The 22,763-nt window shown below is 40.5% G+C and overlaps 3 protein-coding genes across 6 annotated transcripts in view; 1 reads left to right on the top strand and 2 right to left on the bottom strand.

The window, feature by feature from the left end:
- gsap (gamma-secretase activating protein) overlaps nt 1-7,987 on the top strand; it is a 35,452-nt gene extending 27,465 nt beyond the window's left edge. For 2 of the 4 annotated variants that reach the window (XM_023350472.1, XM_014468780.2), the window contains 6 exons: nt 14-108; nt 520-639; nt 4,834-4,895; nt 6,730-6,834; nt 7,049-7,145; nt 7,263-7,987. In XM_023350472.1, the coding sequence (XP_023206240.1) occupies nt 14-108; nt 520-639; nt 4,834-4,895; nt 6,730-6,834; nt 7,049-7,145; nt 7,263-7,363 (580 nt within the window). In that variant the 3' untranslated portion in view covers nt 7,364-7,987. Of the gene's footprint in view, nt 1-13; nt 109-519; nt 640-2,388; nt 2,475-4,833; nt 4,896-6,729; nt 6,835-7,048; nt 7,146-7,262 lie in introns of those variants that run through there. The other 2 variants (XM_023350473.1, XM_023350474.1) reach the window with 2 other exon arrangements.
- LOC106699621 (C-X-C chemokine receptor type 5-like) lies at nt 1,931-4,841 on the bottom strand. The gene is made up of 2 exons (XM_014468781.2): nt 3,152-4,841; nt 1,931-2,665 (listed from the first exon to the last, which is right to left on the bottom strand). The coding sequence occupies exons 1-2, from the start codon at nt 3,539-3,541 to the stop codon at nt 2,105-2,107; spliced, it is 951 nt and encodes a 316-aa protein (XP_014324267.1). The 5' UTR covers nt 3,542-4,841; the 3' UTR covers nt 1,931-2,104.
- Nucleotides 7,988-8,147: 160 nt separating the features above from the next.
- Nucleotides 8,148-22,763, bottom strand: part of ccdc146 (coiled-coil domain containing 146) — a 58,260-nt gene continuing 43,644 nt past the window's right edge. Inside the window, exons 18-25 of the mRNA XM_023350471.1 lie at nt 18,445-18,555; nt 18,200-18,337; nt 17,513-17,638; nt 15,807-15,905; nt 15,383-15,484; nt 15,147-15,281; nt 12,451-12,573; nt 8,148-10,677 (exon numbers count right to left, since the gene is read on the bottom strand). Coding sequence (XP_023206239.1) covers nt 10,477-10,677; nt 12,451-12,573; nt 15,147-15,281; nt 15,383-15,484; nt 15,807-15,905; nt 17,513-17,638; nt 18,200-18,337; nt 18,445-18,555 — 1,035 coding nt within the window. The 3' untranslated portion in view covers nt 8,148-10,476. The remainder of the gene's footprint in view (nt 10,678-12,450; nt 12,574-15,146; nt 15,282-15,382; nt 15,485-15,806; nt 15,906-17,512; nt 17,639-18,199; nt 18,338-18,444; nt 18,556-22,763) is intronic.

The raw sequence follows: 22,763 nt of genomic DNA, 5'->3' as shown, positions 1-22,763 counted from the left end.
ATTTGGTGTCCAGGGCGACGAAAGGCGGCCCGGCCGAGTGGGCCGTATTTCACTTCATGCTTCGGATCCTGGAGTCCACCCGGAGTCTCTGCCTGCCTCTCCCACCTGGTACAATCCAGATCACAGTTTTACTTGTTCTTCTAATCCCCATTTCTTGCGCGAGTCACAAAGAAAAACACGCGTCTCCCAGTGAGGCGCGACAGAATTGTGCATCAGCAGAACGCTGACGAAGCTCCGGGAGGACAGGAGTGCATTTCCACTCATTCGAATTAATTTCACAGGGTTTGCAGTTGTTTGCTACGTAATTCTGTCATTTTTTTTTTGTTTGTTTGCTTGCTTTTTGTCACGCAGGAGTAAAACTTCAATTTTAAAAGTGAGGTCTCGAAGGAGCCGTTTCACAAATGTTGGCCTGCAACATATTGCATGAAACGCGTTCCGCGACGTCAGCTTTACTCCGTGAATATTTCAGTCTCCCCCCACCCTTCATTGTTTTCTCATTTCATCGGTTTGTTTCTCCAGGCTATCACACCCTGTTTGCTGTGTTTGCTGTTCGTTGCCTACCTCATCAAACCTTTCTACAGTACATTGACCACGGTTTCCTGCAGCTCACTGAAACCTTTGTGTCTCGTCTCATGACAGGTTTGTGTATAAATACGCATTTTTAAGGGGATGGGGAGTAGATCGCCTACGGTACTCAGAACAGTTTTGAAGTTGGCTTCTTTCAAGGGTTTCTGTTTGCAAACGTCCTCCATACTATCCAAAAGGTGTTTCTTTTAATGTCGAATACATTCACTCAATGTCAGACTAAGCTGCATAACAAATTGCATCTTTGTGACACACAGACTGTTCAGTTACACTTTTCATTTACCTTAATTTAATTCTTCCAAGGCGGTTAGTCATCTCTTTACAACTCATTTGATTCTTCAGAATGTACAAGGAGCAAATCAACCGAATTCCATCAAAGTTATGACATAACGCAATCAAGTTCACGGCTTAGTAAAATGATCCATTTTATGGAAGCCAAACTGATTGAGTCACTGACTTTGTAGCAATCTTTTACGCTGTTCAAGTATGTGGCAACGGTGGAAAGATCCCCTTTGCACAAGAAAAAAATCTCCAGCAAATTCTGACTGTGTGAGAGACCGGCTTAATTAAAAATGTTTTGTAGTTTTATAGAGGAATGTATAACATGCTAATAATTATAAATAGTTCTTTTTGTGCTTGGCCAGCTTTGATTTTAAGACGTCTCCTAAATATGAGCGACAGGCGATTTCTACAACACGACTTTCCCTGTTTTGAGGGAACGAATATCTCCAAACAGTTTTTTTTCTTTCCTTTCTTTAAAGTGAAGCCTGTAGCATCCTGCTGTGCAAGTGGCATAATCTGTTGTCTTCACAGCAAGATTTTCTCTGGCATATTAGAAAAACTTTTAAAATTGTAGAACGTGCACAGTGTAAAGTATGAGCCAATTTCAAACAAACATTCTTAAACTTTGTAGAAATTTTAGAGCAGAAACTAGCATGAGGTCAAATTATGCAATTGGCAAATAAAGGCATTCTGAATTGATAAAGTATGCTAACATTTTAACATTAGCTTTATTTTATTTTCATTTTATGCTAATGCTAATATTAAGCAATGCGACATGGGACTCTCTTGATTCCAGCTCTTCCCTTTAGGTTAATAGGCTAAAAGGGATATTCAGCAGATTTAGGTTTAAAGATTTAATTTTTACCAACTTCTTTTTTTTCCACTGAAAGTCACATTTCAGAATGACCCAGCCAGAATTTGATCCTAACGGATTATAAACGAAGCTAACTCAATTAGGGTGCTGGCAAGGGGACTTTAAAGCAAATGTTTAACTATTTCTGGGGTTTGATGGTTTTGGAAAACACACGGAATAAGCAAATAAAGAAAATACAGAATGCATGTCCAGCCTTCAAACATTTTAATAGCAAAACGTGTCTTTACAGAAAGAGAAGTGGTCGATAAATCCACACCAAAGTCGTTGTTCGCATGGGATGTTTTTGTAACCGTGTTAATACCTCATTATAAATGAAAAATGTGTAAAGGTCAAATAGCACAGCACAGACATCCAAGGACCTCGTTAAGAACTGTCATTAAGAGCCATGAGAAAGAGCTTTCTTTTCTTCTCTCTGTCTCTTAGCTGATGCCGAGAAGCAAAGAAATACAGCAGGGGGTTCAGGCAGTGGTTTAAAAAGTACAAATACTCGATGGACGTCAAATTCCTGCTGACGTCGTACAACGTTTTTGAGTGCGTAAAATGGGCGGCAACGGCCACAACGCGAGCAAACAAAGGCAGAAAGTCTATAAGAGAGACCGCGAGGATCCGAGTGAACAGTCTATTGATCTTTTGCTTTTTCTTGTCAGACATCTGAACCTTCCTGACGCCTCTCACAAGCTTTACGTAAAACACCAACACCACAAGCTGAGCCGACATCACAATGGCGACGTGGACCGCCTCGGCTTGCGGTTTGATCATTTTGGTCCTACAGGACGTCTTGCCGGACGCGGCGTCTCCGCTCGTCTTATCCGTCAGAGAAAGCACAAGCGGGAGAGGCAGCAGGGCCCCGAGTACCCACACACCGGAGAGTAAAACCCGCTGCCATGCTCGGGTCACTTTTTCCCACTTGGCACGGTGAAGAATCTGGGAAGTGGAAAAATAGCTTTAGATATCTACTTACACACAATATTCAGGGTGCATTTATTTTACTTAATCCTCCTTACTTTCTAGCTACTCTGTTATTACTTATTTCTTTCCAACTTATCCATTAGATATTGCAAGAACTTATTGCTTCCTTACTACCCGTTTATATAACTCTATATTTCAGTACTTAGTTACTTTACATAGTTTTGCTAGTGACTAGTCCTGATTGATCAACATGAAATAAAACCACGCGTTTCTGATTTTAAAGCAGACAGAAGTAGTATTGGCAAAAAATACCCCATATTTGTCAAAAATGAACATTTCTGAAGCAGAAGTACAAGAAGTGTGGTTACCTATATTTTTCCAAGTATGACAGACTGAAAATAATTATTTCTTACAGTTCTGCAGTAGCAGCGCATCAGTATTGCTAAATATGTTCAACCTGTTGCCCGTTTTCCTACAGCGGTAAAGTTTTGAGTTGCGTACCTGGTAGTAACGTTGAACGCTTATCAGCAGCAGGATGTTGGAGCTGGAGGTTATGCAGAATAAGACGACGAAAAAGAAAAGTTGACACAACCCATGCGTCAAACGGGGTCCGGTGGCAAAAATGGCCCCGGCGATCACCAAGCAGAACAGCGAGAGGAGGTCCGACAGAGCCAGGTTGAAGATGAGGCGCTTCGTCATGGAGGAGCCTCGCAGATGGCTGCTGAGTTTTACGATCATGAGGACGTTAGTCGGGATCCCCAGGAGGCAGCTGAGCACAGCAATCACGCCAGCAGCGACGTACGACGGATGGCTGCAGGACAACAGCGATGTTACAAAGGTGGAGCAGTTGGCGTTTGGGAAGGAAATCGGCGATTCAGTGACAGAGGCCATTGTGGAAGAGATAGAAAGAAGGAAAGAAGCTACAGAGCTGTATCTGTTGTCAGGCTACGGTTGAGTGAATGCATCGTGTCGTCTAAGAAGGGCATTAACTCATTCTGCAGAAGGTGTCACACTTAGTGGTTTGTGGCCTTGGTATGTAATTCAGGACAGCGTTTATTGATTGCAGGGGCTTGACTTTGGTTTCGCAACTACAGCTTGCAGAAGACACAGCATTACTTTACAGTCACAACACCGAAGGTTTTCTTCAGAACAACTAGAACGAGCTTCAGGTGACGATACTGGTACCTTAGGCACAAATAGTCATGTTGAAATCATCGTTTCATTGTCCCCAAGTTGTTGCCTTTGACGTCAGAAGCCAACAGTAGCCATTTTGGACGAGTATGTTATTGTCATTGTCCAGTCAAGAGCTCTTCTTTCAGAATGATGGTGGGATGCTTAACAGCGTGCAGATTTTCACAGGTTTTTAAATGTCTACGGTCTGGTCTCTTCATTTTTGATGCACGACTTCAGAGGTCGTCGTATTGTCATTTAATCTCCGTATCAAGAAAACTCACAGGTGTTGCTGAGATATTTCTGCTTCACTCAATTTATCAGTTTACGAAAACTTGTACTAAAATTGTTTCCCGTCTCTATGTGAATGAAGACCACGTGTTTAGTTGTTCAAATATAATGAGACAATACAAGCAGGTATTTTTTGATTTTAGCAAAAAGATGTGAATTGTTGTCCAGGAGACCAGGTTTGACGTTTTAAATCTGAGCCCGTTTCATGAGTTCTATTTGACACGAATGTCACATCAACAGGTTTTTCTCTTGTTGACACTAAACACCTGTCAGCGTGCTTTGGTCAACCACAGCCACCTGGCTTATCCTACTTTCTGAGTTTCCCCTGAAAACCAAGAGACCCGACTAAGCAGACGACCACAAAAGCAGGTCTTGTTAAAAGGCACACTGTACGATATACATTTCATTTAAGAAAACTAAAAACTACCATTAAATTAAATCCTTTTTGTGCACACTTGTTTAGCATATCATTCACCAACCTGATCCAGAACTTTAACTTGAGTTCAATTAGATTTGCGAGTCCATCCAACTGGCCTGTGTCAGTCTTCATCCATTTTCTTTTGCCAAACTTTGACGCGTACCAGCTGATGAAGCTGGTATTATAAAACAGCTTTATAGTAATTATATAATTGCTTTTTTCTTGTCAATGTTTGTGATGTTGCATGTCGACGGGGCCATGGATTCCAAACAGATTTGTTAATAATTTCTTCCTTTTTGTTTAGATTTGGACAACAGCGAAGCCAATGAGCGACTGAAGTTCGGCGTACTTAAGAGACTTCCTGAGGTACTGATGTGTGACCAAATTAATCATTAAGGTTTTTGATTAGTTTAGAAAGCAACTCATCATCAGTCCTTATAACTTTATGTTCAGAATAAAGAGTCTAAACAGTGTATGGGTGACAGTTTAACATGGAGGGAGTTGAGAGAGTTTCCTTCTCCCAAACTAACTCCAATTAACTAATAGTCTGGAGTTATTTTAGATCTCATTTTCCTCAAGCATGTCTCATAATATTTGTGTAACCACTGGGTGTTAAGACTGAGAAAGGCTTTATGGAGACTGAGGTGACTCTGGGTGTTCAGGCTCTTGTGTTCCTGTGTGTTTCTTTCATCCGCATCGTGATTAGAGGAATGTTGAGGGTTTTGCATCTCTGGTGCATTTCCTGTCCGTCAGACTTTTGTGGAGTGAGTTTGGTAGGCAGCAGAAACTCAAGACACAGCCTCACACATCTGAGGCAAAGTAGGAGGCATTTATTTCTTCCACGTGAGAAACTCAGCCAGCTAATACAATGTTGAATGCAAATGTGTTTAACCACGGTTAAACTTTTCTTTTTTTGTTGTTTTTTTTTTAAAAAGGTCAAACTAACTGAGCCATTAAGTTCTGCTACTGTAAGAAGTGAAGAAGAAGAGGTTAGCAAATGTTAGACAGCTATCTGCTACCTCAGACTAAAAGGGCTTCGCAACAGAAAACTTTAGTTTGGAGGAACTTTTATAAAACATGGGAAGGACTGTTCTGGAAACCTGATGTTCAATTATTGATGTTGTTGCATTATTTTTTTTTAAATCTAAGAAAAAAAAAACACAACTGAATGATAGAAATTAATGAACAAAATCACTGGAAATCAAGAAACCTGTAACGAATTCGTTTTGAAACAGGGTTTGGATATTTACAACAAGGTAGGTTCTAGCTCTGACAAAGGTCAATATAATGGTGGTAAAGAAGAGCCAAAGTAGATCAAAGGCAACCAAACTGATGCCAAATTAGACCTAAATTCAAAAAGCTTTATGCCGTTAGAGAACTGTGATTATTGAATCAGTAGCAGGTGTACTGATTAACAGTAGAAGCAGCTGTTAGGGGACCAGGAAAGGCACTCGGGCAAACTGAATGGAGTGAATGGCTAATGTAAACCAGAACAACAAAACACAAAATAATAAACAATGCACTGTAGAAACAGACCTGTTCTAACTTCAAACATACAGGTGAATGGTTACTTTAAAAATCTAAATGACGTAAATAAATTTATGTAGCCTTCTTGTGATGTTGCCCACTTGTTTGCGTGTATCGTGAACAGTACAGTTTTAACCAAAAGAGGAAAAATCTATTGTGTAACTAATAGAAAAAAAACACAACAAACATTATTAATATAAACAATGCAGCTGGTTACATAAATTTGGCAGTTGTGCAATATTTAACTAATAGTTAATATTAAAACTGGTAACAAACTAATGTTCTATAACCTGAAGAGAAAATCAAATGTTGAAAGTGGAAAAGCTGAAAATGAATACATTTGAGTTGATTGAATAACTTTTTGTTAAAGTTTTTGCTGGTGTACTGAAGAAGAATAAATAATTATCCTACTGTGGTTCCCCTTTTTTGTGTGTGATTTATGACTGTTGTGCCTTTTTTTTTTTTTTGGAACCCTAAAAATAGTACAAATTCCCCAAGACCCCTCATTAGCAGTCCACCCTTCGATAATGCCGCCGCTTTCCATTTGGTGGGATAGAAAGGGACAGCTGTTCAGAGCCTTTGGGGAATCTCTCTTTCTCCCTCCGTTTTGGTAGAAAGCGTGAGCTACATGCCTAAAACGTAAAATGCTTTCTGTGTGCGTGTGTGTATGTAGCCTATGGAGCAAAGGATCTACCATATGTGGGATCATCCTGTCAGCTCAGCCTCAATCTCCAGAGATTATGTCAAGACGCTGCTGGAGAAACACAACAAGAATAAGGTAACATGGAAAAAAATAAGTGATGCATGCTGCATGCATTTTCTGTAAAATGTCTCATAGCGAAATATACGCCAGCGACATATCAGGAGCCAATTTTATCTGCAGGACGAGTTTAGGGGACTTCTCTCAGGTGCTGCTGTTGCTGATAAGTCTGAATTTGAATCTTACAAAAAAAAATGTCTTTATGTTATTATTTTTTAATCTTTCTCCTCAGGGATTTGTATTTACTGGGCGAGACAAACCTGGCTCCAGACCCGAGTTTCTTCCTCTAACCTATCTGGCGAAAATGCTCTCTGATATCGAGTCACAAGGTAGAGTAATACCTCTACATCCTGCAGGAAAGGCCTTTAAAGAAGCTTTAGGAGCAGGAAGTAAAGATGTTTTTTTTTCTTTTTTTTCTTCCCCCTGGCGTCTTAACTCCCGAACAGCTCTGAACCCTTTCGAGGAGAAGGAAAACGTGGACGCCAGGTTTGTGGAGGAGTCGGCTCTGATGCAGACGCTGATCCAGCTGGGCTTCGAGGAAAAATGAGGCGGCTGGAAGGGCGACGAAGGACGCGAGGCGGATGGAGAGAGAGACAGAGAGAAAGAAAAATAGATGAGGAGGAAAATCGGTTAAAGGAAGAGTAAATGTCTAACTGGGCCTTGAAGGCATGAAATGGATTGATGTCGGAAAATGAGAGCCGAGTGGAGAAGTCATGAACAGGATCGGACTGTTAAATGAAAAGTTATTGCGGGAACAGAGGGATTATAGGGAAACTCTTAGTGCAATTCACAAAAAAAAGGGCTGCAACAAAGATGCATCTTAATACTTCAGAATATAATTGTAAAGTTAAATTATTTCAGTTGCATTTAAAAAGCGAACATCATACATAGACTGATTACACACACACACACACACACACAAAATTCAACTATTTATTTCTAATCACTTTATTATGACTTACAGTGAGGGCAATCCAAAAAAAAATTTATTATTGAGAATATATTTTTTAAATCCAAATCTTATTAAAAAACTCTTAAAAACTTTTTTTCAGGATCAGCTGAAATGTCTAAACCCAAATCTTACTGTTTATCCTAACAGTACACTGCCGGAGTACAGGGTGTTTATGTAAAACGCAAGAAATTTCACAATAAAATACTTTTTTTCAAAGCAGCAGCACTTTCTGCATGTCTGATTTCTGATTATGATGCGGGATAATCCGACAAACACACTGGGAAGACTGCCGTCTTGACAGTTGTCCACTGACGCACTCTATATCCATTGTTGTCAATAAAGAAGCTGGTTGTGTCTGAGCACATGAATGGAAAGTTGAGTGGAAGAAAAAAAGAATAAGAGAAAACGCTGAACAAGCCACAGTAATGCCCGCTTGTCTCAGAGGGGCTTTGGAGTAAATGCAGCCACGTTATCAGCTGGTGCTCCAACTGATGACATCAAAAGTTATCAAAATAAAGGCTTGAAACTGATCATTGTGTGCAATGAAACTATATAGAGTGCAAGTGTTTTTGTTTTGATTCACTAGAATAAATTAGAATGACGCTCTAAGTTTAATATTCAAATAAATTCAACAATATTCAAATCAACAAAACAAAAAGGTCAAAACCTTTAGGAAGATGTTTTATCTAAATTAAGACCTTGGAGCTGCTAAGATTTTTTGTTTGTCATCCAATTACGACCATCGAACGTTAACAGTATTTATAAATCACACATGCTCTGTACCCCTCCTCCTGTGTGTTTCCTGTAATGCTGCTGCGTCCCATCAGCTTGATTACCCGCCGACAAAAGGCTTCGGAGACAGAGAGGCTCGATGTGGTCTGCCACGCATTAAGTCTGATTTCAACACAGATTTGTATGGCAGCCTATCAGCAGAGCGTGTAAACATGGGGAGACAGATTCAAACTTTTTGTACAAGGCTGAGCCTGAATTGGATGGAGCTGAGTTAATGGAGAGGTGTAGCATGTGGCTTGAATAATCAACCCCTGCAAAGTCACGAAGGAAGCAGTAGCTGTAAATGTTTGGTTGAATGTTCCCAGTTTTCAAAGTGTTTTTGCTTTGAGTACGTACCAGCTCCTTAACTCCTTTTAATCAGATTCATATTTTAAGACCATGCATGCTCATAAAACTGGAATGTAAATATTCATTTTTATGATCTTTTTTAAGCAAGGTCCAAAAGGACATGGACGAACAAGGTTAACACAGACTAACCAACACAGACTATTGTCTTTTCTGCCAGTATTATCATCCATTCGGTAATCGACTTGTGTGATGCAAAAAAAAGCTTCCATTGCAGTTTTGTGAAATACACTAATTTCAATAAAGCCAAAAAAACCAACTCATTCTAGCACAGAAACTTTGGACTAAAAAAATGTGAGTTTTACCTAACAGGACATCATTGGCATGAATTAGTGCATACACTGTGAGCCAGACCTTCTCGTCCAACATTAGTGTCTGACCTCACAAGTGCTCTCTTTAGAAAAAATAGCTAAAAGTTTCCATAAACACACACCTGAAGCTGGTATAGTTTAAAAGGCTGGGCAGACTTTCACTGAAGTCAGAAAGTAGGAGCAGGGACTTCACAAGATAAGTCATATTTACAGAAAGACACTCTCCTATGACATTTCATATTAAAATCCAACATGTGAATCTTTCTCTAGGTGTAAACACATGAGTCCTTCTCCATCTAATGGTCTCCCTCACACTCTGTTATGCTGCCTGTGTTATGTAGCAGCCTAACAGTTTGGGGCCAAGTTAATCTGACAGCTTCCAGGGTGAATCTGCAATGGATGATCACACACACACACACACCCACACACATTTGTCCCTTGGTTTCTTCTTAGGAAGTTGACTCAAGCTGCGAGCAGCACCACTCAGGTTTGACATGGTGCACACCAGCTGTTTCAGGACTTTCCCTCCTGCACATCTTTTCTTTTCACACCCTCATTCATCAACTCTCACCAGCCATCCGAGGCGTCCGCTCGTTAATTTGGGTAAATTTCCGGGTATATCACATTTATTTGATTTATTTATGGCAGACCTTTAGCTGTTTTAAGGCTCAACTTCATATTTTGGTGTGACGCGCCCCCCCAAGCTGTGAACTTTCCACCCAATTTGCAGCCCTCCGATTCATCCCGTTTTAACTTTGAATCTCCTCTACCGCCTCCTCCGACATCCCCGTCCCCTTCATTTAAATTCTCCTCTCTCTCTGTCATTCTTCATGCTCTTTCATTGCTTCCGCTTCCTCTCCAGATTTATCATTTTCGAGCGCGGCGCAGGCTCGCCTGGTCGTCTCGTGAAGCTCAGACGGACCCGTTGCAATTTATTTAAAGATTACGACCGTGAAGGGTGAAACAACAACAACAAAGCCGAAGAATGTGTGGGAATAGTTTAAAAAATTAATCTCATCTTCAAGGGAGAGGAGGTGGGAGCGGTGCTGATGTGTTGCTAGGCAGTGTGGCGATTGTGAAATCATACAGGGGGACATTATGCATCCCCCCTCCTCCCCCCCGATCCTTTAAACTCGATGTCATACTTTCGCTTTCAAATCAAGCACTTCCAGAAAATATATGGGAACGAAGGAATACTGATGAAACTGAAAGAAGACAGAGAAATTTAAATGCTATCAGGATCCTTTTTTTTTTTTTTTTCTAAAAGTTCCAGGGTTTCACTGTTTGATTGCGATAATGCCTCATGTAGGCCCCCTGTGGGCGGGGTTTGACGGGCGGGAAGCGTCCGAAGGGTACGGGCAGACCGAGTCGGTCGTCCAGGGGGATGTACGCGTTGGGGCGGGCTTCGGCTGTGGTGTACACTCCGTTTGGCAGCTGCCTCCACTTATTTTCCTCAGCAAGCTGCACACACACACACACACACACGCACAGAGAGAGAACCACACACCAGAAGCACTTTTAATATTTCATGCGAGACTGCATGACCTTGAATTAAATACTTAAATCCAGACCTTCCTGAATCTTAATCATGGAAATGGAAAAAAAAAAAAACAAACAAAAAAAAACGCAACAAGCAATACATTTTTTATGGAACTCCAGAAGAAAAGAGCAAACAGTTGAGTGCTTGAGCTGAAAATAATGAGGCTGGACAAAGTTGGAGGCAACGGTGACGGTTCTGTTGAGTGAAGGTCTTTTGTTTATTGGGAAAGGAGCCAAAGAAGTCAGGCGGATTGCTGGCCAACAATCTTCCCCAAGCCAACACTAACACTAATGGCTTCTACTGGATGTGCAAGCCATCTAAACTGTCTGGTAATTCAAACGAGCAGAAACAGATAATCTGTGCCGGTCGCCCCCTTGGTCAAGTCAACAACTGGTGTGGAGGCATTCGAAGCAGCTGTGACCATTTATTGGCATTGCACCTAAAACCGTCTGTAGCTCTGGACCAGGGCCAGCTCTGGACTGCGCCGAGATAAACGTGGCTGCGTGATTGTCAGAACTGAGCAATTATACGAGCTTTATTTCAAGGGATTATTAGGTTCTGCTTTTACAAATCAAGAGAAGAAGCTAGAGAAAGGACAGTAAACCAACCAGAGAAAGACAACCAAGCAATGCGGAAGTTGGAGTGATGCAGCAAAATAATGGAGTTCGGCGAGGTTTAAATAGAGACACGAAACACTAAAAAGGCCAACGAAACAAATCTTCGTATTGGCTCATTCAGAATCGCCAATCCAATTTTTTTTGTCACTGAAATGCTTTAATGAAATTATTTGTAATTTCTTAATTCAGTCAATTAAGACTAAATTTGTTCAGCAACAAAGCAGTTCAAAGTGCTTTTCATCATAAAAACATAAAGTCATAGAACACACACAGTAAACAATTGAAACATAGCATTTTGCTAATTATGTTTCGATGTTTGATTTTAATCCATATTGACTAGCAGAGGTTAATTTATATTTATCCAAAATCTTACTAAAGAGACATTTTTACTTTGACATTCTAGCATATATATATATATATATATATATATATATATATAGGCTTGAGTTTATTTTAACTGAGACAGGAGAAGTTGTTTCTGGGTCTAATGAAGTCGATATTGGTCCACAGAACAAAGACAGTGGTGGGCTCAATTGATTTGAACCCGATGTGGGTGATGGATCAATGTCTAACCATGGTGGACCCCGCTGAGTGGAAAGAAGGAAGGAGGGGAAAAAAAAAAAAAAAAAAGAGTCCAGTTCAACCGTGTCCATTTCTTTTTGTCATTTTTCTCGATTTCCAGCCCACAACAGCAGGCAGATAAACTGCTGTTAAATCTCACAAAACATAAGTGCTTTAATTGCTGTTTGCACACAAAGCAGCTAAGAAAGGCTTTAGGTCTAAAACAATTAAAAATGAGCCAATGTAGCTTCTTTTTTCTGTAGGAGTTGTTTAATTGGATTTTTTTTGGCCTTGTGCTTGCAGATTATTTGATGTTATTTTAGGAGCTTTGTTTTATTTTTGACCAGGAGACAGCTTTGATACACATTTCAGCCTTCTTGCTTGAATATTTTGTTTTTTTCTGCACGTTTCCTTGAAAAGATACAGCTTTTCACATATAAAATTTGCCTACCGTTTCTTCGACACTCTATTTGCTCTAAAGTGTGTGGTGTGAATTTCTAGCAGTTGATTGCTTACCCTCTTTTTCTCTTCTTTTTCCCTCTGCCTCAGCCTCCTGTCTCGGACGACCCTCCTCCAGACCTCCTCCACGCCAAAATACCATGGCGCTTTTGGCACCGGCTCCAGCTGACACTCGGTCATCTGAAAAAAAAAATAAATAAATAAATAAAAACAAGAGCAGGGCAATAAACATCCATTTCACTGAGCTTGCAGTGACATGGCTCAATTCAGATGGTTGCTTTGGTACCAGGATCCGGCTAACATTGCACCTCTCCATCTTTTACCTCAGGGATCAAGTGGCGTGCTGCAGGCGTGCATCAGCCCCAGCGATTCAACGGGGTATTAACACAAACCTCTTGAAATATTTACAGCGCATGTAGGGAATCCACAAAAAAAATAATAAAATAAAAAATACTTGCTGAAATATTTATAGAGGCAAAAAAAAAAAAAAGTAAACACGGCTTGAAATTCACAATTTCTTTATAAAGCAGTGATTTGGATGCCCTTTTACTTGAAGTAAACAGAACATAGTTCTTTACATACAAACATATAACAGAGTTTCTGCAGTTTAAAGTTAGTTTGAATACTTTTTAGTGATATTTGGAACATCAGAACCAGAAATGTGGGCTCCGGATTGAATGCCAGCCAAAACATTAGTCTATGTGCCTGTTATGTGAAAGTATCTCCGGGAGAACACATGCACAGGATGTTAACATGGACGGTTTCATTCTATTAAAGCTTAGTTTACACATTTACAAATAGTAGCGCCGTGGCTGACTGGAACCTCGTCTGACCCGACCGCCTCTCTCTTCGAGTCTTTTCATGTTTGGACAAACTGGCCGCCTGCTTTACGATAAGCTCTACAAGATCAGCCATAACATTTTTTTTAATTTTTTTTAAAAATTGTTAATGTTACTGATGTTCCTCCGGAAGACAAATCTGCTGGAAATGAAGCGAAAAAATACTTTCAGGGTTTAGGCAAGTGCTAGATGCCACATGTTCTGTTAAAATAGTTTGTATTATTCCGATCTTACTGGAAAGAAAGTATCAAAACGATACATGGCCTTCAAATATTTCATTTTGTGTCAAACTACAAACAAAAATCTCAGTAGTTTGAATAGTTAATCATGTAAAATCCCCTAAAATACCGCAGGGTTTTTGGCTTTAATGTGCCAAAAATGGTTTGAACATTTTTGAAAATCTCCATAGAGTTTTATGTTTTTTAGAGTAAAAGAGTAGAAAAACTAGCTTATCCACCACCAATTCTTGTAAGTTAGTATAAATGTAAAAAGAAAAGGAGAACAATGCTGCAGTCGCTTTGCTCATGTTCTCTCAGATGATGACAGCTTAATGTTGAGCTTCAAAGTGGCTGTCAAAAAAGTAAAAAAAAAAAAAAAAAAGGACCACATCCATCTTTTATGTTGTGCTTTTGATGAGTTGGTGACAGGGGTGAGAAATACTGACAGAGCAAAAGACAGATAAAACACTGGCGGCAATTCTCCAAAAAACTGGGCTGGTAATACTCCACACACAGAATCGCAAAGTACTGAATCCTACATTAGAAATTGAAAAATGTTAACAGTGTAATGTTATTTATTTATTTCATTCAACCATTATTTAACCAGGAAGTTCATTGAGATAATTCTCTAATGAGGGAGACTTGGCCAAGAGGCACACTGGTGTACAAAAATATTTAAAATGTACAATTAAAATGTCATGACATTTCCCCAAGGTCAAATGGGAAAAAATCCGGTAAGACTAGAGGATAAGATTAAGATTTCAAAAAATTATTTGAAAGCGGTCCATGGGAATAAACTGTGAGCGTTTTAGTGTGACTTTTGCAAATTATTCCAGAACCAAGAGAAAGCGTTTCTTTTTTCCTATCAAGTTCGGATCAGAGCAGAAGCTGATGAGATGAAGGTTTTTGACTGGAGATATGAGACAAAAAACAAATATGACGGTAGGTAGCGCGTCAGCAGGGCAGCCTTATAAATAAATACAAGCCAGTGCTGTTGTCCCCTTTGCTTTAGTGAAGGCCATGAGAGCAAAGCATAAAGCGCGTGATGCGTCCTGAAGGCAGCATTTGTAGTGAAAGCACTTTGAAATATTGCATCCAGACAATGGAGGACCAGAGGGAGCTTCATTCACATAGATAATGTCTCTATAGTTCAACACAGTCAGGGAAGTCGTTTGTTTGTACGAGATTTTTCCTCCCAAACAGCTTGAGACAAGGTTTGTGCCGATGTAAGAAGCGAGGAACAGATTTGCGCTTTTGTAACAGATGTTCTATACAGGGGAGAGGAAGGCGGTCATAAATCCATATGGCCAAATATTTGTACACGGACAGTTTGGTTTTTTTTTCCCTGCTGACGTCCAATTGCTTTTATGCTCCAAGTTTTGAGAATGAACTTCCGGGATGCTCTTGCATTTGAACGTCTTTGGATTCAGGAGAATTAATATGGCTTTCAATTATTTTGGTGAGTACTAAAAGTTTGGATATTTGTCTACATTTTATTTTCTTACTCACTCCCCACCTTTTAGTAGAGGCAGCACGTAAGCTGCTTTTGAAAATGTAAGAATAATGTTAATTTGGACACTCAAATTAAAATGAAAGAACTTTTGAGTTGGGACCAAATAACAGTTTGAGCTTCAAACATTTGCTGGGTTATTAAAAGATTCAGAATTTGATTTTAATAACACTCAGTCCAGGCTACCTTCTCTGATGGGGAGAGGTTGTTGAACCCGTCGAGTCTGGAGGTCTCTGCCTGCTCCTCCGGCGGCTTCGACGGACCGGCCTCCTGCTCCGCTCCTTCTTCCTCCGGCTGCTGCTGACTCTCACGCTCAGGCAGCTTCGAGTGCACACAAAGAACAGGGAGAAATTAATTGTGCATTTGCGGCACACCTTTTAAAGTTTACGAGGTAAAATTCTAAATCAAACATTAGCATGCACCTCCTCCATTTTTCTGTGAAGTTCTGAAGGCGGCGAGGCCTCGTCCTCTGACTTGTTGGCCTCAACGGCGCTTTCCAGCACCTTGTCTCTGGCTTCCGACAGCTGAAGGATGCAGAAAAATGGAGTTAGTAGCAAAAAGGCAACTATGCAGAACAAATCTAATGCTACTTCCTCTGTCAGGTGGAGAAATTAAAGATCCAGGGATTAAATAGATAACAAAACTCAGCAGCTTAGAGGGGTCACTAAAGCACTAGCTTTGGTTCCTAACCTCTGCCCTTTTTTTCTTGCGTCGACATATGACATTAAAGACTAGCTGCAATTTCCCCAAGTGCACACAAAAATCAGGAAGGAGTTAACTGCACATTTACAACACGCCTTTTAAAGTTCATGAGGTGAAATCAGAAATGAAAACGTTAGCAGGCACCTGCTCCGCTTTATTGTCGAGTTCTGAAGGCGGCGAGGCCTCGTCCTTCGACTCGGACTCAACGACGCTTTCCAGCATTTTGTCTCTGGCTTCTGACAGCTGAAGGATGCAGAAAATTGGAGTTAAAGGCAACATATTGACATTTTATGCAGTACGAATCTAATGCCACTTCCTCTGTCGGGTGATTTCCCCTGCAGAAATTAAAGACGCCCTTTATCCAGGGAATAAATAGATAAAAACTCTGCACTTTTCTTTTGGTAAATGTAGTGTGTTGATGGGAGCTTCTTCCCACTGGGTGAAAAGTTTCTGGGATATAAGGTGAAGTCGAGACACAAACACTTAAGACAGCAGATATGGAAGTGAAGCGAGTAAAAAAGAAAAGATGATTTCTACACATCCATACTTTTCCAGGCTGAAATACGGTTTTATTTTGCTTTTTTAAAGTTTTTTTTAGAAGGTCCATACAAAATAATAACTTTTAAGTGTTAAGTCGTGCAACATCATCTGTAACTTGGTAAGACAAAAGAGGAAGAAAAGAATTAGGAATCAACACAATGCTGAAACTGGCATCAAGTCATCTCATTGTTTTCTAGCATATGAAGAAGATCAGCACTTTTCTAAAAATAAGAGGTGTTAAGCCATGACTCAAACATCTACTGAAATCAAATAATGTAGAGAACATTATGTAAAGTCTTTAATTTGTGAATGAGCGCGCATTCGGTCTGTAAATCTTTCAAGACTGTGTGGGAACCCTGGAGGAAGCTCTAGGAAGACGAGTCAAGAGAGCCGGAGAGAGAGATTTGAAAGGCGCAAGGTGGACGTTTTCAATCCAAACCCTAAACCAACACACTTAACCCAAAAGCGCTGCAGCCGGGGAGCGAGAAATTGGAAGAGGTTTAGAGCGGCGACATGAACCCACCAGAGCCCGAAAGGTTAACTGCTTACATCAACAACGGGAAGCGAAGGGACGAAAAATCAGCAGTGGATACCAGGAAGTCAAAAACGCAGTGTTTGAGTATCTGAGAATCAGCAGAACCACTGGGAGTTCCACGTACAAACATATTTCTGGTTTACAGAAAATGGCGAGGAAAAAAACACACAACTAAAATAATCAGAAAGCTGAGGATACAACTTACCTCACCACATCACTCAAAGCTTGAAGTCTGCGCAGACCCAGGACAGGAAGAAACGAAGCAAGCGAACGCTTAGCTTGGTTTTCAGATGTTGAAGGAATTCTTACAGTTGTCATGGTTACGGGGGTCACTAAAAACAGAACTCCTGCCTCGGTTCTTAACCTCTGCCTTTTTTTATTCCTTGCACTGACATACGGATAATGAAACAAATTATACCGGCTCTGGTTACCACGCGACCAGTTCACACATGAAAACACAGATTTAGCCATGCAACTGACATCTTGCTGCAGTGCAGTTGCTAAATATTAATGTTTATTCCCCAGCGAGTTCACTTTCCACGCAACCACCTCTCGTTTCTCTGTGCCAGCCCTGTTGTTTTTCCACTGTCAGTGTTGAAATTTTAAAACCCAACTGAAGATTTTTTTTTTTTTTTACCTCTTAAATTAGTTTTACTTTTAAAAATGAGCAGCATAAACGAGTCTGCGGCGAAGACTGGAAGGAAAAGTGCAGCGTGAATTTGCAAGCTTTAAGCACAGTGTGGCCTGAATGAGTGAAACAAGGACCTAGCCTGACCTGCTGCTCTCTCTCTTTCAACTGTCGGTGTTCAGACAAAGCGACTGCCCGCTTCATGGACAGTTCTGCAGAAACGGCCATCAAGCAGAGGTTGATGTTGAAGATTTTGGCCCGTGCCTCATTCAGCTGGAAACAAGCAGGGAAAAGGTAAGGTAAACAATTTATATTCCTTGACATTTTTTAAAACGTTGCTTTTATGCAATACATCTGCACAAATTAGTGAATAATTGTGAAAAGGGAGAGGATAGCTTAAAACGTTTTACAAGTATGAATGTGACCTTAGCATCTGAATTAAACTCCCTAATTAGCTTACTGATGAAGTGAGTCAGTTGAACTGGCTCACTTCACTGTCCACTTACAAAAACACACACACAAATAACTGGGCTGCAGTGATGTTAGCTTCATTTTTAAACCTAGAGCTTAAATTTGACTGTAGGGGGGGAAAAATGGATGTCATGTGAACCACATCCATCTTTTATGTCTCTGCTTCTGATGAGTCGGTGGCAGGGATGAGAAATACTGACACAGCAAAAAGATATAAAAGATAGGCTGAAATTCTCCCAGAAATTGTCTCACAATCGTGACTACAGTCTACTCTCTACCATGCTATAAATTCAAAATGTTATAGCAGAATAAATGTGCAAAATTAAAATCTGCCTTTGGCGTCTTCCAGAGCGTCCGGGCTACCTTCTTTGCCACGGAGAGACTGTGGACCCTGCAGCTCTCCGCCTGCTCCCCCAGCGGCTTCGACATCCGGGTCACCCGCTCCACCAAGAGTTCTTTTCCCAGCAGCCGACGCTCGCACTCGGCCAAATTCACCTCCAGCTTCGAGCGCACGCAGACACCGGGAGAAAAATGAGCTGCGCATTTTGCAACTCGGCTTTTAAAGTTCACGAGATAAGTTGTGGGTGGAAACGTTGGCATGCAGCTACCTGCTCCATTTTCTTGACGAGTTCTGGAGCCGGTGGGTCGTCGCCCTTTAACTCCCGATATTCAAGGGTACGAGTCACACTTTTCAGGGTCGCGTCTCTTGCTTCCGAGAGCTGAGGGATGCAGAAAATTGGCAAAAAAGACACAAGGTGTTGATATGCGTATGCTTGTATTTTTCTCAAAGTGAGCAAAGTTCTAGCTACTCCCTTTGTTGAGTGCTTTCCCTTCGCAGAGACTGAAGATATACTACCCTGGGATTAAAAACAGATAACAAAACTCGACACCTTTCTTTGCTAAATGTAGCGCGTGGATGGGAGCTTCTCCCCACAAGGTGACAAGTCTCTGGGAATGAGCGATAAGAGAAAATAAAGTTTAAAAAGAGCCTCGAGATCCCTGAAAGGGATTAAGCTTTTTTTTTTTTTTTTTTGTTTCGTGTCATCCCTTAAGACAGCAGAAATGAAAGAGGGAAGCAAGTAGAAGTGAGATGAGTCAAAGGAGCTAGATGGAGAGAGAGAGAGAGGCAGGGTTAAGGTTTTAGATTCAGGCCCTCAGCTGACACTCATCCCAAAAGTGCTGCAGTCAGTCAGAGAGTGAGAACCGAAGTTGGAGGAGGTGAAAAGTGCTGACATGACTGAAAGGTTAACTGTTCACATCAATGGAAGGAAATTGAGGTGTAAAAGTAGAAGAAGAAGAAAAAATACCCATAATAGATGCAAGGACATCACAACGAAGTGTTTACATTGCTATGTTATCTGCAACAGATTCATTATACCAAACAGCCTGCAGTCTTTCTGTACTGATGGAAGGGAAATCTTGAATAGCATTAACATTCAAATGGAAGTTTGTCATCAAAGCACATTTTACTCCGGTTATGAGGATTTAGAGACTTTACAGAGTTGCGCCCACTCACAGGGATGACAGACAAAGAAAATGTGCAAAAAAGGAAAAAATAACTAAGAGATAAAAATTTGTACAAGCTTGTTTTTTTTTCCCTCTCCGGTTTTGTTTAAACAAGAATAACTAAAGGCAATCCCAAAGTTTTGGAAGTAAGAATGCACACTTGGAAAAAGTATAGATTTTGCAGAATACCGCATCTGTGTTAGTCTGAAATACCATTCTCCCGACCATTAAATCTATGTTGCCTCATACCAGCGAAGAAAAAAAAAAAATCAACTAATGAGTCCATTTTCTTGCAGAACAAGTAGGAAAACGATTCAGTTTCCACCTGTAACCTAAGTGCAGGAAAGGAATAATTTAACCTGCAGCTTTATATCTCATCCAAACTGCTATTTCAGATTAACAAGGCTGCATTCCATCAAAATAAAGGTGTTCCATATATAAAAGAATATGAGCCTTGAGATGATCAAGGAGCCATGACGGTGACAATGAAGAGGACATCGGTAGAAAACAGAACCCAAGAAAAAAAAAAAAACGATCAGAGAGAAAATATTGGACACAATATTCTGCTGCCCGTTAGTTCTGGAACAGAGGAGGCTGACAGCAGAGAGACCGAAAAGCAAGATATGCTCAAAGAGTAGGCAGACAGAGGCAGGTGGACTTTAAAAAAAATGGAAAAGATGGTATGAAGATACATTTATAAGAAAAAATAAGAAAAGAGAGAGGGAGCGAAATTGAAGAAAAACTAGCCCATGTATGCAGTTTGGGACAACTAAACTAAAGCTTGTTAGTGGGACCGAGTCTGTCTGGCCTTCATCATTGTGATGTCCAAATTCTGCAACAAATAAGGCAAAAAAACAAAACAAAAAAAAAACATTTCCAAAGAACATGCAAATGCAGATTGTAGAAATGCATAGTTATTATTCAAATAACTGAATATTTTGCATATTTTTCCCATTTCCGGGGGAGATATAAAAAAAGGACTTCCCTGCAGAGTCGTTGCACAGAGCTCAGCCAGACATTACAGACGTAAAAGGCATTTGTTTGTATTACAGCATCTGCCTCGCTCGCATGTTTTAGTTGAAGCTGACAGCTCACTAGTTATGTTTAAAGTTCTACAATAAGACATGTGCAAATGTGGAAACCTTCAAAAAAAAATCCTAACTTTTCATTATCAGAAGCACTTTAACCACACAATGCATTCTTATACATTAGGGTGGGCAGTAAGTAGGAAGATGACGGCTCATTTAAAACATACCTCCAGCTACTAGTTTACACTGTTCCCCTAACTTTTGCCGTTTGACCGTAAATAGATGGAGACAAGCCTGCGGGGATTTGTTCTGAGCCGCAGCGTAAATAAATAATGACTCTTTTACATTTTCTCTCCTCTGTGCCAAACCTTTCAGTTCAGCATTACCGTCACCTCCCGGAACCACCGAGTGCACACTGAGGCGGCAGCTTCGCGTCAAACAAACAACGCGTGAGGAAGTGTAAGCAGAACTTGCTGTGGGATTGTGTGTTTGCAGAAGAAGAGGCCCTTCTCAAAACTGAGGAAAAAAAAAAAAAAGTTGTCAAAAGAGTGTAAAGTGTAGTGAAAATCTTTGACAAAATACTTTATATGATACTGAGCTTGTTGAGGTTTGACTATGTCGCGGTTTTCTCATTTCCAACGCCGGAAAAAATCCCTTCTGAAACTTTCCTTTTTAATGTTTTTTTTCCCCCCTTTTCTTTACAAACAAAATAAAGACATCATAGATATTAAACAGCGTTTTAATAAATTTGTAATTTATCGGAACGTTTGGTCAGACTTGATAAAGACAAAATACAGCAAAGGTGGTAAAAGCTTCTTATGATTCTTCCCCCCCCCCCCCCCGACACTCAAATGAAATTCCAGGAGAACAGTGAACTTTGATCAAAACGTTACTTGGGAAGGGGAAATCATAAGAAACGGTTCAGAAAAACTAGAGACTGCAAAGTTACGGTACGCTGTGGCGTCATGTTCTTCATGCAGCACATGCGGGTCACAGATGTACGATGCAGGGTTTTCCCCCAGAAAGCTTGCCAAGCCCGGTGCTCGGGGCAGCAGGGCGGTCATCCAGCTGTTCGCCATGTTTATGAGGTAAAACAAGTTTATAGTCGACAGAAAATTTGAAAATATTACTCGATAGTTGTGTGTTATTGGGAGACTGGAAGATTAATACCTAAACACCAACTATAAAGTCTTTTTTAAAAAAGAAATCATTAAAAATAAATTAACAATGCTTAGCCTAGTGGGGGCACACGTGAAGCCTGGTGGCCCGCCAGGCTTATGATTCACTGAGGGAAACCCTGTGATGTTTAGTGAAATCATCCTGGGCTGGCTACCTGAGAAACGGTCATTGAACATATCATCAGTTTATTCTAGAGGCCAATATGTATTTTACCTCACTCCTATAGATTAAGAAATAAAATTTTTATCTCGTCTAATGTGTCGCGTTCCCAGCTCACCTGCATGAATCGAAATAAAAGTTGCTAAAAAGGATTTTCAACTTTTCAAATGTGCAATTTTTTTTTTTTAATAAACTCAACTGCTTGTGACAACCGCGGAACGTGTTAATCAACCACTTTAACTCTGCTCTGAAGCTTTTAATGCTGCTCAACGTCTTCAGTTCGTCGGCAGCCAGAATAAGACAAGCGTGTGGTTAGATCTGATTGATGCGTGTCCCATCTGCACCCAAATCCACCCGCAGTCACTTAAACGCGTCATGATGGATGGAATGCAGAGCGTCTCCATCAACCTCGTTCTCTTTTCTTTGCTCACGCATCAATCTTCTTTTCTCCGCAGTTCCATCACTTGTAGCCTTTTTTTTTATATATATATCCGTCCTTTTGATGTCTGTCTCCTTGTATCCATCCATCCGTCTCTGTGTCGGTGTCTGTTGCCTGCCTCCTTGTTTTCTTCATCCGACAGTTACAAATCATTGCTGGGCTTTTGGCTTGTGAGTGCTGTAAAACATTGTGGAGATGACAGCCTCCGCGCCGCTTTCTAATTTGCATTTCATCTGCATAATTTCAGCTCAGCGAGTAGTTAACACGGCGGCTTAGAAAGCCACACAATGGGACGGTACACCGCACGTGTTACCATAAACGTGAATAATTACCTTATTTATTAACCGCGTCCCAAGCTCGAGCAATTAAGACCCTCATAATAAATACAAGACAAAGGGACGGATTAATAAAGCAGAAAGGTCACATATGTACAAAATAAAGTATAAATTCTAATAAATATGGACATGTACAGTGAGACCGCCAACAATAAATAGATGCAAAGTCTCTATGGAGGAATTATTGTCAATAGTGGGCTTGGTCAGCACTCGAACCGCAGCAGAATTACATTTTGTGGTCAGACAATTCACAGCTTCCCAAGCTCTGTGTTTACAATCAC

The sequence above is a fragment of the Xiphophorus maculatus genome, chromosome 17 (assembly GCF_002775205.1).
Source record: "Xiphophorus maculatus strain JP 163 A chromosome 17, X_maculatus-5.0-male, whole genome shotgun sequence".
Taxonomy (NCBI): Eukaryota; Metazoa; Chordata; class Actinopteri; order Cyprinodontiformes; family Poeciliidae; genus Xiphophorus; species Xiphophorus maculatus.
This window is presented reverse-complemented; position numbering and strand designations above follow the sequence as displayed.

Coding starts and splice junctions, on each gene's coding strand:
- LOC106699621 (XM_014468781.2), bottom strand. CDS start 3,541: ATGGCCTCTGTCACTGAATCGCCGATTTCCTTCCCAAACGCCAACTGC. Junction 2,666..3,151: donor GCGTTCAACGTTACTACCAG/GTACGCAACTCA, acceptor TCCACTTCCCAG/ATTCTTCACCGTGCCAAGTG.